The sequence below is a fragment of the Mustela putorius genome, unplaced genomic scaffold, assembly GCF_011764305.1.
Source record: "Mustela putorius furo isolate JIRA1106 unplaced genomic scaffold, ASM1176430v1.1 tig00003909_pilon_pilon_pilon, whole genome shotgun sequence".
Taxonomy (NCBI): Eukaryota; Metazoa; Chordata; class Mammalia; order Carnivora; family Mustelidae; genus Mustela; species Mustela putorius.
Window position 1 is genome coordinate 25,949,814 of NW_025422057.1, and position 14,317 is coordinate 25,964,130.

At 53.8% G+C, this 14,317-nt stretch overlaps 1 protein-coding gene across 4 annotated transcripts in view; it reads right to left on the minus strand.

Moving 5' to 3' along the window:
• Positions 1 to 4,972: 4,972 nt before the first annotated feature.
• The window catches only part of SUFU (SUFU negative regulator of hedgehog signaling), a 114,823-nt gene continuing 105,478 nt past the window's right edge, over positions 4,973 to 14,317 (minus strand). For 2 of the 4 annotated variants that reach the window (XM_004749373.3, XM_004749372.3), the window contains exons 11-12: positions 10,471 to 10,539; positions 4,973 to 8,141 (exon numbers count right to left, since the gene is read on the minus strand). In XM_004749373.3, coding sequence (XP_004749430.1) covers positions 8,052 to 8,141; positions 10,471 to 10,539 — 159 coding nt within the window. In that variant the 3' untranslated portion in view covers positions 4,973 to 8,051. Of the gene's footprint in view, positions 8,142 to 10,393; positions 10,540 to 14,317 lie in introns of all 4 variants that reach the window. The other 2 variants (XM_045069026.1, XM_045069025.1) reach the window with 1 other exon arrangement.

Here is a 14,317-nt window from a genome sequence, read left to right on the forward strand (position 1 = left end):
TCTGAATTAACAAACAAGGAGAAAATGGCTTCCAAGCCTAATCCTTAATCACATGCTCTAAAGATGGTACAGAGAAACAATAAAGTCTAGTTTGGAGTTGTTGGAGGGTCCTTCTCTGGCTTCCTCACCAATGCCCTCCAGGATAATCTAAAGGATTCCTCACATTCCCCACCTTTCTAGACCGCCCCCCTTAACTTGTAAGATATCATACTCTTCTGGTTTTTTTCTTATCTTTCTAACCACAAACTTCTCCAATTTCCATCTCATAAATGTTGACAGTCCTGAGAGCCCTGCACTCCATCCTATCCTCTTACTAATCTATACCTGCTCCCTGAAGCCTCTCACTCCTAAAGCTTTACTACTGTCTGTAACCTGGTGGCTCTCCACTCACCATCTCCGGTCGGAAAATTCACCTTCCTGGCTGCAGGTCAGTGTAGCCAACTCTGCCATCCCCCTGGATGTCTCACAGGCACGTTGAATTCAATGTATTGGAAACTAAACTCATCATCCTCTTCATATTCCAGCCCATTTTCCCCACCCCATGTGTCCCCCATCTCAGTCAGTGGGACCTGTCAGCAGCTTAGTGATCAAGCCAAGGATCAGGGAAGCGACCTTAATATCTCCCTTTCACCTCCCTTAGCCATCCAGTCAGGTGTTATAGATGCTTCTCTCTCTCTCTTTTTAAGATTTTATTTATTTGTCAGAGAGCGAGCGAGAGAGAGAGCACACGAGCAGGCAGAGTGGCAGATAGAGGCAGAGAGAGAAGTAGGCTCCCCGCTGAGCAAGGAGCCTGATGTGGGACTCAATCCCAGGATCCTAGGATCATGACCTGAGCCAAAGGCAGCGGCTCAACCAACTGAGCCACTCAGGCATCCCTCTCTCTCTCTTTTTAATTAAGGATTTATTTATTTATGAGAGAGAGAGAGAGAACATGCCTGCAAACACAAGCCAGGGGAGAGGCAGAGGGAGAGAATTTTACAGCAGACTCCCCACTCATCACCGAGATTTGATTCCGTCTCAGGACCCCAAGATCATGACCTGAGCTAAAACCAAGAATCGGACATTCAACCAATTGAGCCACCTAGGCGCCTATAGATCCTATAGATCCTATAGATCTTCTCTTAAATATCTCTCAGGTTGGGGGCGCCTGGGTGGCTCAGTGGGTTGAAGCCTCTGCCTTCGGCTTGGGTCATGATCTCGGGGTCCTGGGATCAAGCCCCATGCTCAGCAGGGAGCCTGCCTCCCCCCACCCCCACCCCTTGCCGGCCTCTCTGCCTACTTGTGATCTCTGTCAAGTAAATAAATAAAATCTTTAAAAAAAAAAAAAGATTCTGGAAAAAAAAAAGGATCTCTCAGGTCATCCATTTGTATACTAGTTGCTCGCTTAACCTCGTCCCCTGGAGGTACAATGAATATCAAAGTCAGCATGTCCAAAACTATAGTAATTTCAGTACACACTCCTGCTCCTATTCCTCTGAAGTTGTCCACTTCTTGGTGAACATCCCATAGCCAACCCTTTAGCAAATCTTGCCACTTCTTCCCATCTCCATTATCTCTAGCCTGGATTATTTCCGTAGATTCGAAGTAGTTTCTTTGCTTCTGCCCTTACCTCCCAGGTCAATTCTCAACATAGTAGCCAGAGAAATCTTTTTAAAATGTGTGGACCGTGGGGTGCCTGGGTGGCTCAGTTGGGCAAGTATCAGACTCTTGATTTCGGCTCAGGTCATGGTCTCAGGGTCATGGGATCAAGCCCCCCTGTGGGGCTCCCTGCTCAGCAGAGAATCTGCTTGAGATTCTCTCCCTCAATCCCTCATCCGTTCACTCTCTTTCTCAAATAAATAAAACTTAAAAATATGTATATGGCAGACTGTGTCACTTTTAGGCTCAAAAATCTCCTGATGGCTTCCCACTTCAGAATAAAAGTCCAAATTTCATTACCGCCTGCCAGGTCCTGCACTAGCTGCCCTCTCTGTAAGCAATCTCCTGTTAATCCCTTCTCTCATTCTGCTCCAGCCACACTGGCTTCCTCTTGTTCCTGACATATACCTAGTGTGTTTCCCCTAACCCCAGGGTCTCTGCAACGCTCTTTGTCTGGACCATTCTTCCTCCAGATGTCCCTATTGCACACTTCTTCCTTTGAGTTCCTTTGCTCAAATGTCACCTATGCAGCGAGGCCTTCCCTGACATCTGTATTTACAAACACACCCCACCCCAGCCCTATTTCTCCTCTTCTGCTTTATTTTTTCTCCATAGCACATACATCCATGTACTACATATTCTATTCTAAACAAATACCATCTATCTCCCATCACTAAAATATAAGATCTGTGAAAGGAATATATATTTTTTTAAATAATGTATCTACGGAGCCTAGAATAGGACCTATCACATAGTAGGTGTTCAATAAATATTTGTTGAATCAATGAATGATTCATTCCATTCTCTCCATCCCTACCGCTTCTACCTTAACCCAGGCCTGCTTGGTCCTTGCCTCCCATCTTGCTCTCTCAGAATGTTCTTCATCCAAAAGGTAAGGGAATGGTCCTCAAGTGAAAGTTTGATGCCATAAACCTCGAGCATTCCAAATCCCAAGAAGAGTTTTGGGGCTTTTCCCCTTGTTGTTCTGTCTGCCTGGAGGGCTTTTGAAAATTAATCTCCTCTTCTTTTGTCCTTCATCTTTAAGCATCCTTCAGTTTTGACCTGGATGTCACTTCTTTCAGGAAGCCTTTTTTAATCTCCAGACTGGGTTGGGTACCTTTTCTATGTCCGTACCCTAGCCTAGCCCTTTAATAAAGGGTTAATGCTAATTGAGCAATTACTATGTGGCAGGCATCTTATGTATATTATCTCATATGATCTTTGCAAAAACTCTGTGAAGCAAGTATCCATTTGCAGATGAAAAAAACCTGTCCAAAGTCACACTGACCAGCGGTGGAGTCACTCACGGTAGGACAGAAAGCAGCTGACGGTCTTCCTCCTTCATGGCTCTTCCTTGCAGTTTTTTCCTTGTCTGTTTTCCCCATTGCATGACACACTTCTTAAAGCCAGGCCTGTGTCCAGTCTCCCAGCATATAGCAGAGGGCCTGGCATGCATTTGTTGAAAGGAGGAGTGAATGAACACAGATCATGGACACCCACCAGGCATCTTGCCCCTTTCCCCCATCCTGGCCTTAGCTCTCTCCCAAAGACTTCCCGGCAGTAAGGAGAAGAGGAGGGGACTGGGTCAGTCCCATGGTGCCCCCACAGAAGGGGCCTGGAGATGGTTGCCCTCCCAGACCACATCCTGACCTGCCCCCACTGCAGCCTTAGGACAAATCTCTCCCTTCTCCTGCCCAGGACAGCACTCCCTAGCCCCCGCCCTGACCTCCCCACCTCCTCCGGGGGCTATAGCCAGGCAGCTATCTCAGTGCCTGGCAGCCTGGGTTGACTCACTTCCCTCCGCATTCTCCTTCTGGTTAGGCCAGTTTGGTAAATCTCTTAGGCTCCCTAGTCTGATGGCTCTGGAGCCTGTGGGTCCCCCTCACCCAGGGCCCTGAGATCCTTCCACCCCACACAGACCAGAGCAGATGCCTGGAGGAAAGTACAGGCCTTTCGGAGGTGACATTACAGATCACATGGCAGATTTCTCCCCTCCTTAAATCTAGGGTGGGGTCTCTGCTCTAGGCCCAGGAGCCTCTTTGCAGGAAGGATCTCAGCCTAGTCCTAGCTCCTGGAACCACCTAAATGCAGGATCTTGCCATTCTGTGCTCTCTGGGACTAGAGCTCCACTCTGACCCCAGGTCCTTCTAGGCTGGTCAGATGAGGAGGATTAGATAATCAGCCCTTCCCTCCACCCACCCCCCCCAATCTCCAAGGAGAAAAGAAAAGGTGAATGCGTGTGGCCTGAGCCACCCTGCGATTGTCAGTCCAGCTCTGGGCCCTCCCAGCTCCCTTGCTCTGACTGCCAGACTGGCTGAGGGCCCCAGACAGGACCTGTCCCACTGCTCCAGGGGCCAGCCACATCGTTCAGTAGGTCACAGGGGAAGGAGTACTGACCTTGGCCTGGGGAAAGTCCCCCAGATAAAGCTGGTTCTCAGAGGACAGAGTCCCTTCCCAAGAGCTGACACCCGCTGTCCCCTCCCTTCTTGTGATCCCCCCAGGACTTCTGCCACTAGCCCAGCAAATCCCCCAATGGGTGCTACAGCCCCAAACCGAGCACCAGGAGACATGGCCCCGCTATTCTCCGAGACAGACAACTGGGCCTATCAGGAAGGGGAAGAACGCGGGCAGGTTTAGAGCAGCCCTGCAGGTTGTGGAAAACCTGTCCGGTGTGGACCCCCTCCTGCCTGCCTCTAACGTCCCAGGCTGTTGCCATCTCCCCATGGGGATTGGGCTCTGTTGTGCCGTGCCATGTCCTGGAGGGACAGGAGCTGGGCAGTCCAGGGAAGGGAGATCCACCACCTCCTCACCAAGGCCAGGCCCACAGGGGCTCACAGGGAGGGAGGGCTGCCTTCTGGGTCACCCAGTGGGTGTGATGATTCTGAGGCTGCCCATCCATCTCAGGAGGGTGAATTGAGATGGTGAGGGGAGTGGCCATCTCCTGACCCGAGCTGGTAGGGAGGGATGGAAGGCCCACCTTCCCAAGGGGAAAAGGCTTTTTTAGTGAGAGGAGAGCAGAAGAGGAAGAAAGAGGGTCTCGACCCAGCCACTCATCTTCACAGACCTGTTTCTTGCTCCTACTTCCCTCCACCCCCATAACCTTAGAGGAATTCAAGACCAGTGAAAGGGAGCCTGCGAAGTCATTTCTGCATGACTCCAGAGTCACCAGCTGCATGATCCTGCTCTTGGACACCTCCATGCCCAACGAAGTCTTTGAGGGCCTTCCCCCATCCTGGCTCCTTCTCGGCAGAGGAGTCCAACCCACCCCTCTGCCAGGGCCCCAGGCTGGCCTCTCCCCTACTCCAGGCATCCAAAAAGGAGCACAAGATCCAGGCACTTCTGCAAATATGTTTAATGCACTTAGATTACACAGAGGAAGAGGGAGCAAGAAGGAAACGACATCTAAGTGAGTCACCCAAAAATTCTTACAAAAGTCCCAGGCTGGCTGCAACCCCTAGGAACCGAGTCGCCGTCGACATTAGAAACTAATATAAAATGTTACAAAAGACTGCTCATTGCAGCATTCAGTTACTTGTACAAAAGGAGAGCTCTCTCTACAGGGCTCCCAACTTGTAACAGGGACCCAGGCACCCCACCTCGTGTGGGGTACCCACCTCGTGTGGGGTACCCAGAAGCCAGAGAGGAAAGACACTGCATAAAAAAATACAGTCAAGGGAGTTCTCTACTGGTCTGCCCCATAGGGGCACCAACCTTTGGGGTTTCTTTCCCTGCTCTCATCTCAATCTCAAAACCCAGTCCCAAGACCCTGTGTACATTTTTAAAAATGCTCTAGCCCTTTAGACTTTCCCCAAGGCTTCTGAGTCCTGCCCGAAGCCTTGCCTTTGCAAGAGGAAGAGAAAGGCAGGAAGAGGCACCAGTTCCCTGGCCAGACCTGAGACCTTGCACAAGCCGCTCTGCCCCTCAGAATGACAGCTGGGTCTGCAGTCTTCCTGCAGCCCACACTGGACCTGAGGAGTCCGAGAGTCTGCCATGTGTATGCACGGGGGGAGCCCCTTCCTCCCAGAGCCTGAGCCACAGGGACCTAGAGGGAGGGGGCAGGACTGGGCAAGCCAAAGAGAAGCCACAAGGAAGAGGCAGATTTAGGAGGGAGATGTACCTCCCCAGCTCACTATGTCAGGGCTCCCAGAGCACTGCAGGGAGGGAAGTGGTACATTTAGTGAGTACTCACTGGTGTGCCAAGTGCTGTGCCAGGCACATTATGGGGTTGGCCTCACTTGGTCCTCAGTGAGGGTCCCCTTCACCAGCCAGAAGCTCAGTGGAGAGCCCCCTCCCAGAGAAACCTCTGGAAGGCCTGGTGAGAGATGGTGGGTGCTCTGTGACGCGTCCAGAGCCAATGCACCATAGGGAGAGGAGAGGGAGTCCTGGCCCCAGCCAGACCTAGGAGGTTCCTGACATCACAGGGCAGCAAGGGGCCACAGGCTTCATGGGCTCACAGTCTCAGAGCTCACCTGCCTTCGGCCTGTCTGCCATACTAATGACTAAGCTTAGCTCAGAAGGTACCCTCCTCCCCATTAGCCAAACCAGGTAGGCAGAGGCAGGTCCCCAGAAAGAAAGAATCTGTGGCGAGGTGGGCCAGAGACAAGCGAACGGCACCTCTCCGGCCACGAAACATTAGATGACAAGCGCTGCCACGGCAGGGAGATGCCATGGTGGGTGGCGGCCAGAACACGTCCTTTTGGAAAAGTCCTTGGAGCAAAAGGCACAGCTGCTATCAACACCAGGTCCAGAGGAGCTTCGATCTTAGTTGGTGGAGGCCCAGAACCTTGCTCTCCCAGTATGATCCACCTGGAAGCTCTGAGTTTGATGGTGTGAACTGGGCAACCCTGAGGGTTTGTGTGTAGAAGCGGCCAGAGCCTCGTGGCCCCTTGGAAGTCCAAATCTTGCTCCCTGGAGTGCCCAGTCTCTGCCCTCATGACCCTCTCACCAAGGGGTCCTTCACCCCATGGGCCACCTGTGGCACTGCTGTGGCACCTGTGTGTGCAGTCAGGAAGGCCCTGACAGCCCAAAGGACTTGGCTTTGGAAAGGCCTAAAAGGAGATGTTGAAACAGCAGTCCCTAGAGTCAGGGGTGAGAGGGCACAAAGCAGGTTTGCTGATTCCAGGTCAGGAGTGGCAGACAACCCCAGAGGAACCCCAAACCCATGGGCCAGAGATAGGTCTATTTTTGGGAGGAAAACCACGAGATCTGCAGTGGTGGGGTAAGAGACTGGGAGAGACCAGGATGCCGAAAAAGAGGTCTGGGGAATGACGTGGCGCATGGGGAATGAAAGACAAGAAACGGATGGACGCTGGGAGGCTGAGGGTGGCAGAGGGCAGTGCTTGCAAAATCAAAGTGAGGGACATGGTGAGAGGTTGATTTTTCCATTTTTAATATGCCAGAGTTCTGCAGCCTGGAGGCTGGGAGGCCCAGGGAGGAGGAAATGGAACAGAAGTGGTCAAAGAGCTGGAGACCTAGGCCCTGAGTGGCAGGTGGCGATGGTCTACGAGGTGCTGGGCCTCACCCTCTCTCAGGCAGGCCTGGTTGGGTGGACAAGGCCTGGAAGATGAGGCTGGGCTGCCAAGTCTCTGGGACCCTGGTGGTCCTTGAACTTTGCCAGGGGCTGAGTCCGTCTGAGAACCAGCGGTACCTCCTCCTGGCCCCAGTTGGCTAAACCAGGCTGAAGGCAGCATGAGGGCGTGGCTGGGCTCTCCCAGACCCCAGGCTCCACCAGGCCTGGCTGGGAAGAAATCCACCTTTCTGTGAAGCTGTCTCTGGGGCCCTGGGCTGGCAGGTGAATGGAACCCTGGCAGCTTCTCTGGTGGTGGCTCAGGGGGAGACCAGCCCAGGCCCTCGTCTGAGAATGAGAAAGTTCATCTGGGAATAAAGTTCTGTTTTAAAAAAACATTATATACACGGCTTCTGGACATCTCTGAAGACCAATAAAATACCATCCGGTTTCGACAAAATAAAATAAGGAGGAATAAAACCAAACACGATCAGAGGAATTGTTCCATGGCTAGAGGACCAGGCCTAGCACAGGCTTCCCACAGGAGAGCTGGGCCATGCACGCAGCGGCCACTCCACTCCCTCCTGCTGGCTTGCGTGGCAGGGGAGAGGTGAGAGCGAGGCCTGTCTCCACCGAAGGGCACATTCAAGGTCCAGAGTCAAATCAAACCACAACAACCCGTGGCAGCAGCAGGAGGGGAAGGTTTGCGTTTGCCCACTCCCAGCCCAGGGAGGCTTGGCCGGCTGGGGGGGTGAGGCCCCTGAGCTGCAGGTGAGGTGGGGGGGCTGCGCAGTCCTCCTCACACGTGTCCTTTTATCTGTGGGAACCGCGTTTGCGCAGCTGTTACAGCGGAAGTCACCGGGGAGCTGCTGGGCTCGCCCTTGGCCCCTGCAGGGCCCAGCCCAGGCTAGTGCAGTGGGCTGTCGAACACCACGTCGGGCAGAATGGAGACTTTCAACTTCTTCTCAGGCCAGCTGTACTCTTTGGGAAGTTTGAACTGTGGAGGGAGCAAGCACAGAGCCAGAGCGCATGCGGTTAGCACCACTCCCTGTCTTCTGTCCCAACCACCCAAAGAGAGCCTGGGGCCGCACCCTGTCTCCCAGGTGCTGGGGCACAAATGGCTACCAGTTGCAAATGCTAGTCCCAGGTGGGGGGCTGGGGTTAAGCTGCGTGAGTTCGGTGACCCCTTCTTTCCCCTTGCCTTGCCAATAATTAACTGGGGTTGGAGGAGGCATGTTTTCTAACTCTTTCTTGACTCTGCTGACCTCCCTCCAGCTCACTTCCTTGGTTCTGCCTCCAGCCACAAGCATTTGAGGAATCTGCTCCCTGAGGCCCTGGGGCTGAGGGGTGGGGGGCCGGGGGGAGGGTGCAGATGCTACAGGGAAGTGGCTTGAGGTCTGGAACTCTGTGGTCCTATCCTGGCCATGGCTTTGCTTGCAGGGGCTGATGCAGAAGGACCCCAGAACCTGCCCTCTGTGGCCTTTGCCAAAGGGTCCAAAGGGAAGGAGGCCCTGGCTTGGCCTCGGTGGGAGGAGAGGAGCAAGACAAGGCTGGCCAGAGGGGATTTCTTGGGGCTGGTGCCTCCCCATCACACGCCCCTTTGTTCAAGCTCATCTGTTTCCCAAGGAGAGTGCAGGCTCTTTTTGCTCAGAGTCCTGTGTCTCAGGCTTCTGTCTGGAGTGTGGGACAGAGGCTGGTAGATTCGACTTCCTCTGGCACACAGCTGGTGTGCTCACTAGATGCTCACTGCCTTGAAAACAGGTCTGCCTTTTACGATTCCTACTGTCCCAGGGTTAGGTGAAAAGTCAGATCGGGCTAGAAAGGAAGGAAGGACAGGGCCCTAGGCCTGCCTAGAGCTGGGACTGGAAGTGGACAGGCCTGATACTTCCTGGCCGGCCCCCACTCCCTCCCTCTGATGGGGGACTTATCCAAGCCAAGACCAAAGTGGAGAGCGGGGCTGGGTGTGGGGACAGCCTCTGGACAGAGAAGAAGAAGAAGAAGAAAGTCATTTTTAGTGACCTACTTTCCTAAGCTCCCCCTGGCTCCTGTCCCTCCTGCCTGGACGGTCCCCCTCCTACCTCCTCAACACCCAAGCTCAAAGCAGCGGCCTGGCACACTACCGTCCCAGTGCAACGCGGCCGGCCTCTCCGGAAGCACTTCTGGGCAGCTGGCTCTGGGCTGACTGAATAGAAGCCAGGCCTCAGGGACCAGTGACTCGCGGGGTTGATTGGCTTGCACGGACCAAGGACTTGGTGGCTCTGGAATACGTATCAGTGAGTTAACTTCTCAAGCCACATCCCAGAGGACAGAGGCGACCTCAGGCTCTGAGGAGCTGCCGTCCACCTGGAGATGTGGACAGGACAGGCTCATCCTGCGTGCTCTCCTCCACCGGGTGGGTGTTGGAGGCCACCGTGTCCCGGCTGATGTGGCCCAGGGAGCCCTGGCAGCTGGATGCTCCAGGCCTGGCTGAAAGCTAGCTCCTACATGGCCTCCCTCTGGCTTGAAAGGCTGGCCCCTGGGAGGTGAAGGAGCTCTTCCCCAAACACGCTTCCCGGCAGAAAGGGCTATGGAAGGGTCTGTCTCTGCCACAGGCAGGGGAGGGCCCAGAAGAGCTCTCCAGAGGCCTGGCGAGGTTGCTAATGTTCCACTAACCTATGGGGCATTGAGGCCAGGAAGGCTCAGATCCCACTTGGGTGCTGCTTAGGAGGAGGCCAGGGGGAGGGGAAGGGACTTTCCAGGATGAGGTAAGTCCCTGCAAATGAGGATGCCAGGAACAAGGAAGAAAAACAAAGGGGATTATGGGCTCCATTCCTGTACCCCACATGGGTAGCCAAGGAAGGCATAAGCACCCCCCTGGCCGGCCAGCTCCTCCAGCTGGAAGAGGCAGACCAAGAGGGGAGAGCTCATGGCTGGAGACTCGAGAAAGGAGGCAGGCTCCTGGGTGGCCTGAGGCGAGAGCAGGAGTCCCTTACTGCCCACCAGAACTCCCCAGTGGAATGTTCTCTGGCAGTGGGCGTGGGATTTCTGTTCAGAACCTGCCAGGCAACAGCAGGGGCTGGGGAAGAACTACCAGCCCATAGGCCCTGGCTGCCTCTTCAGTGAGGTTCTCAGGAGCCGCTAGTTCAGACAATTGGCCCAGGTGTCTTTATGACAGCTGGCCTGAGAGGTGCGGGGGGCGGTGGCGGCTGGGGAACCAGAAACAAAGCTGTTTAACACCTACAGGGTCTCCTCTCCAGCCCTTCCCCACACCTTGGAGACTGACAGACCGAAAGACACACACGGGCTCCTGGAGACTGGAGGCCACTGTTAGAATGAAACAGGCTTACTTCCTCTGGAGAAGTCAAATCTTCCAAGTCCTCCAGCATTTTCTCTACAAACTCTTCAGTCAACAGAATCTGGGAAGAAGGCACAAGACAAGCATTTATTATTATTTTTTAATACATGGTCTTTTTGCCAACTGCCAAGCCACAAATCCTTCTTCCAGCGATGAAGAAGCGGTGAGCCTATTCTAGGGACAGAGGGCAGTGCTGGAAGCCTATCCCAGACCAGTGTTCTCCATGCCCCCCACCCCACCTGCCTGCAATCCCGAAGGGACCAGGGCAGGGAAGGAAGGGGGTCAGAGGATGATGGGGAAGCAAGGCGGGAATATCTGGAAAGAGAGCAGTGCTGGTCCCCTGTAGGGCTATGGGCCAGGGAAGTGTGGGCCTCCCGCATGCTGCAGTGCAGGAAAGAGGCAACGGAGAAGTGGGTGGCTGGGTGAGAGCAGTCACCAACATCCTCCGGGCCCCACCAGGCTCCCATGTTCCCCCTCATTCCCGACTTGGTAGGACAAAAGGAATCTGTTTGGATTTGGAATACAAGCCTTGTCTGGAATCTGGATGTGCCCCTGAAGGTACATCCAAGAATGTCTGAGCTGGAGAATTTGGAGACTGTGCACCGCTCTCTCTCATTTTACAGCAGAAAAGGGGCTCTCAGGTCCCGTTTCCATCTGTAGTCTCCACAGTTTCTCAAGCCGGAAGCTCCCAAACCCCTGTGCTGCTGACCCCATTCAGCCACTGAGTTCTTCACAACTTCCTCTGAGAAACCTCTTCTCCAGGTCACCTCTCAGTTGTCCCACTTCGCTGTTCTAGTCTGACGCCTTGTCACTTCCTGCTTTGAGGCCCGGGATGGCCTGACCCCACTGTTCAGTGAGCACAAGCCCCACCCTCACAGGCCTTCCTCAACCTGATGGGCCATCTTCCCAGCTGGCTCCTCTGCTCAGGCTGGCTCTGCAGAGTCAGGCCAAGCTCACACCAGGCCTGCACCACACCGGACCCAGGCTGAGGATGTCTCTCCTCTTCCCAATCCGACCCTTCCCTCCACTCTTCCTGTGCTGGCCCATGGAGCCTCCTGGCCTTGGCACCAGACCCTTCCAGAGCCCCAGGCTGTGGCCCCAGCAAACTTTGACTACCCTGGGTGAGGCACAGAGAAAGATGGAGAATGGGGTGAAGACCAAGGTGAGTGACTCCTCTGAGGGAAAACCCTCTAGAAGGATCCAGAAAGTACTCCTTAGGTTTCCCCTGGGAGTTGTCCACTCTCGTAAGTGGAGTCTACATATATCTGGAATATAGCCAGCTTGGGAGAGGAAGTGGAATGGCCTGGGAGAGCAGAAGAGCAACAAGTGGGGTTGCTGGGGACCACACAGGGTGGAGGACTCAGAAGGAAGTCGAAGGGGTGGAGGTGGGAGCAACGAATAAGAAGCCTGAGTGAGCCAACCTGAGCGCACATGTATCTTGTCTCCTTTAGTCTCCTTCCAGATGAGGAAACTGAGGTGCAGACAGGTTGTATAATGTGCCCTGTGTCACACGGGCTTGTGAGGAACTGAGATAAGACCATATCCCAGTCCTATCTAGACTCTAAAGTAGCACCTCGCGTGTAGCTTCCACCTCCAGGTCTCTTCTCCTCACAGCCCTGATGCCTTTATTCACTCTTCCGCTCATCTGTCCACTGATCTACCCAATTCCGTAGCACTCCCCAGGTGCCTTGGCTGGGCCCGGCCCTGGGTGGTGCCCCCAGGGACACAGGCATGAAAGCCGTCCATGCTCTACCTGGACACGTACCCTCTCTTGGTTGACAGGGAGCCAAAAGACGTCTCCTTCCCAGGCTGCAAGCCCAGAGCTATTTTGCTGCAAGTCAGCAGCAAAATAACTCTGACTACTGGCCCCCATCTCACCACAGTTTTTTTTTTTTTTTTTTTTCTATTTCAGGAGCTCAGGCCTTCAGTGAGGACAGAGACAAGATTTAGACAGGCAAAGTCAGTCCAGGGAATGCCAACCTGAGGTGGCCCCTCCCACCCCCATGCTTCCTCCAAGTGCCCCAAAGTGGCACTGGGTGACCCTTCTTCCGGACTCCAGTGACTCTTGCCCCATCACACCCCAGTCTTCCACTGCCAGAGCCCTGGCTCCTCCTCTTACCCCAGGGATCCCCCTCCAACCCCCCACAGTCCCGTTTCCCTACCAGTTATCACCAGTCTGCTGGAGCAGTACAAAAGTCACATTCATATTTTTGGCATTTCCGGGGCTTGTTGCCATCTCTGCAAATGCTAGCACAAACACAAGCATACCTAAAATCCAATGATATGACAATGGCTCCAGTCTGGGCCAGGCCGCGCTGATTTCTAACCCACAAATAATTTGGAGGGAGGAACTTTCTGCCAGGAAGGTAAATAGGCCTGGGACTGGAGTGCTGGGACTGAGGTGGAGGGGAGGGTTCACAGGGACCATGACCACCCCATGAGACCCCTGAGCGCTGTTTTCCAGCAAGAGGCAAGATGACCCCACCAAGGCAGAGCTCAGTCCCAAGCCAGTTCCTCCGAAGGAGGTCTGCACTAGGTAGAGAGAGGGTGCCTTATGCCTTATGGCTGTGAGCAGAACTGCCACCAGTGCGTACCATCTGTGTGTGGACTTGTTTTATCCTCAGCTGGGGGAGGGGATGGCAAGACCAGGAAAGGGGACAAACCCTGGTTGCTCCTCAATTTCCACTTTTGGTGACTTGCTGGTTCCCGCTGGAAACTTCACATTATTTTAAAAGAATTAAACAGAGAAAATTATACACAATATCTGCATGATATTAAGGGTGACATTCCCTGCAAAGAAACACGCCAGACTGTCATAGCTCCAGGCATCTAATTTAATTTCCTTTGGGAGTTAAACCTTAGAAGCTTGGATTGAACAAACAGGCCCTGTTCTTTGTGTATTTCAGACCTGGAGCTGAGAATGTTAACAGATCTTATCAACAGGACACTGGAGATAGACAACTGTGACGGGGCAGCTCCTGGGCGCTCTCTCGCGCAACAGACGCGCCGTTGTGATGCAACTGTGGGAAAAGCCGGGGCAGTCTGGGGCTTGAGGCGCTGGAAGCTCACTGGGTCCCCAGGGGGCTGCCTGGCTCTGCCACAAATAATAACAGGATGGCTACGATGCCAGTAGTAACGGTGACACTACTTCCAACAGAAGCAGCAGGAGCCTCCCCCATGTGCTGGGCACTGGGCTAAGGGCTCGAGCCGTACCATTTCACTGAGCCCTCCCGGCGGACCTGCCGAGGAGGTAGCTATCACTTCCATTTTTCAGACGGCAGGTGGTGTGAGGAGACAAGGCTCCTGGACTTTAAAACAGTGATCTGACCTCACTGTGGCAGAGGATTTTCCTGGGGTTTGGGGTAAACACCCCAATTCTAGAAGCCTTGTATACTCAGGGCTAACTCTTCTCTCTCCTCTGATGGGGGTGGTGAAGGTGACTTTGGCTTCTACCAATGGCCTGGAAGACCAGTCATCCCAACTCCAACCAGCCACCCAACTCCTCAAGACAAACAATGCCTCTCAGCTTAAGAGCGCTGGAACCCTGAGCACCACAGACGCCCAGCTGCTCAAAAACCAAGCTGGCCAGTTGGAAAGGAAGGCAAACCATGCCCAAAGATGGTGTCCCAGTGGGAAGAGTGAGACAAATTTCCGGGCCAGCTTAGTGGATGCATACATAAGGCAACAGTTACTCCAGCCCAGAAAACAGCAATAGAAATAACAGTAATAATACGGAAAATGACAAAAGTACTCAGTAATGTCTGCATTTACCAAGAGCTGGGCATAAAACACTTCTGTTTGTGCACAAACAGTCCTTGGAGGGAGGAGGCTCTCCAGTG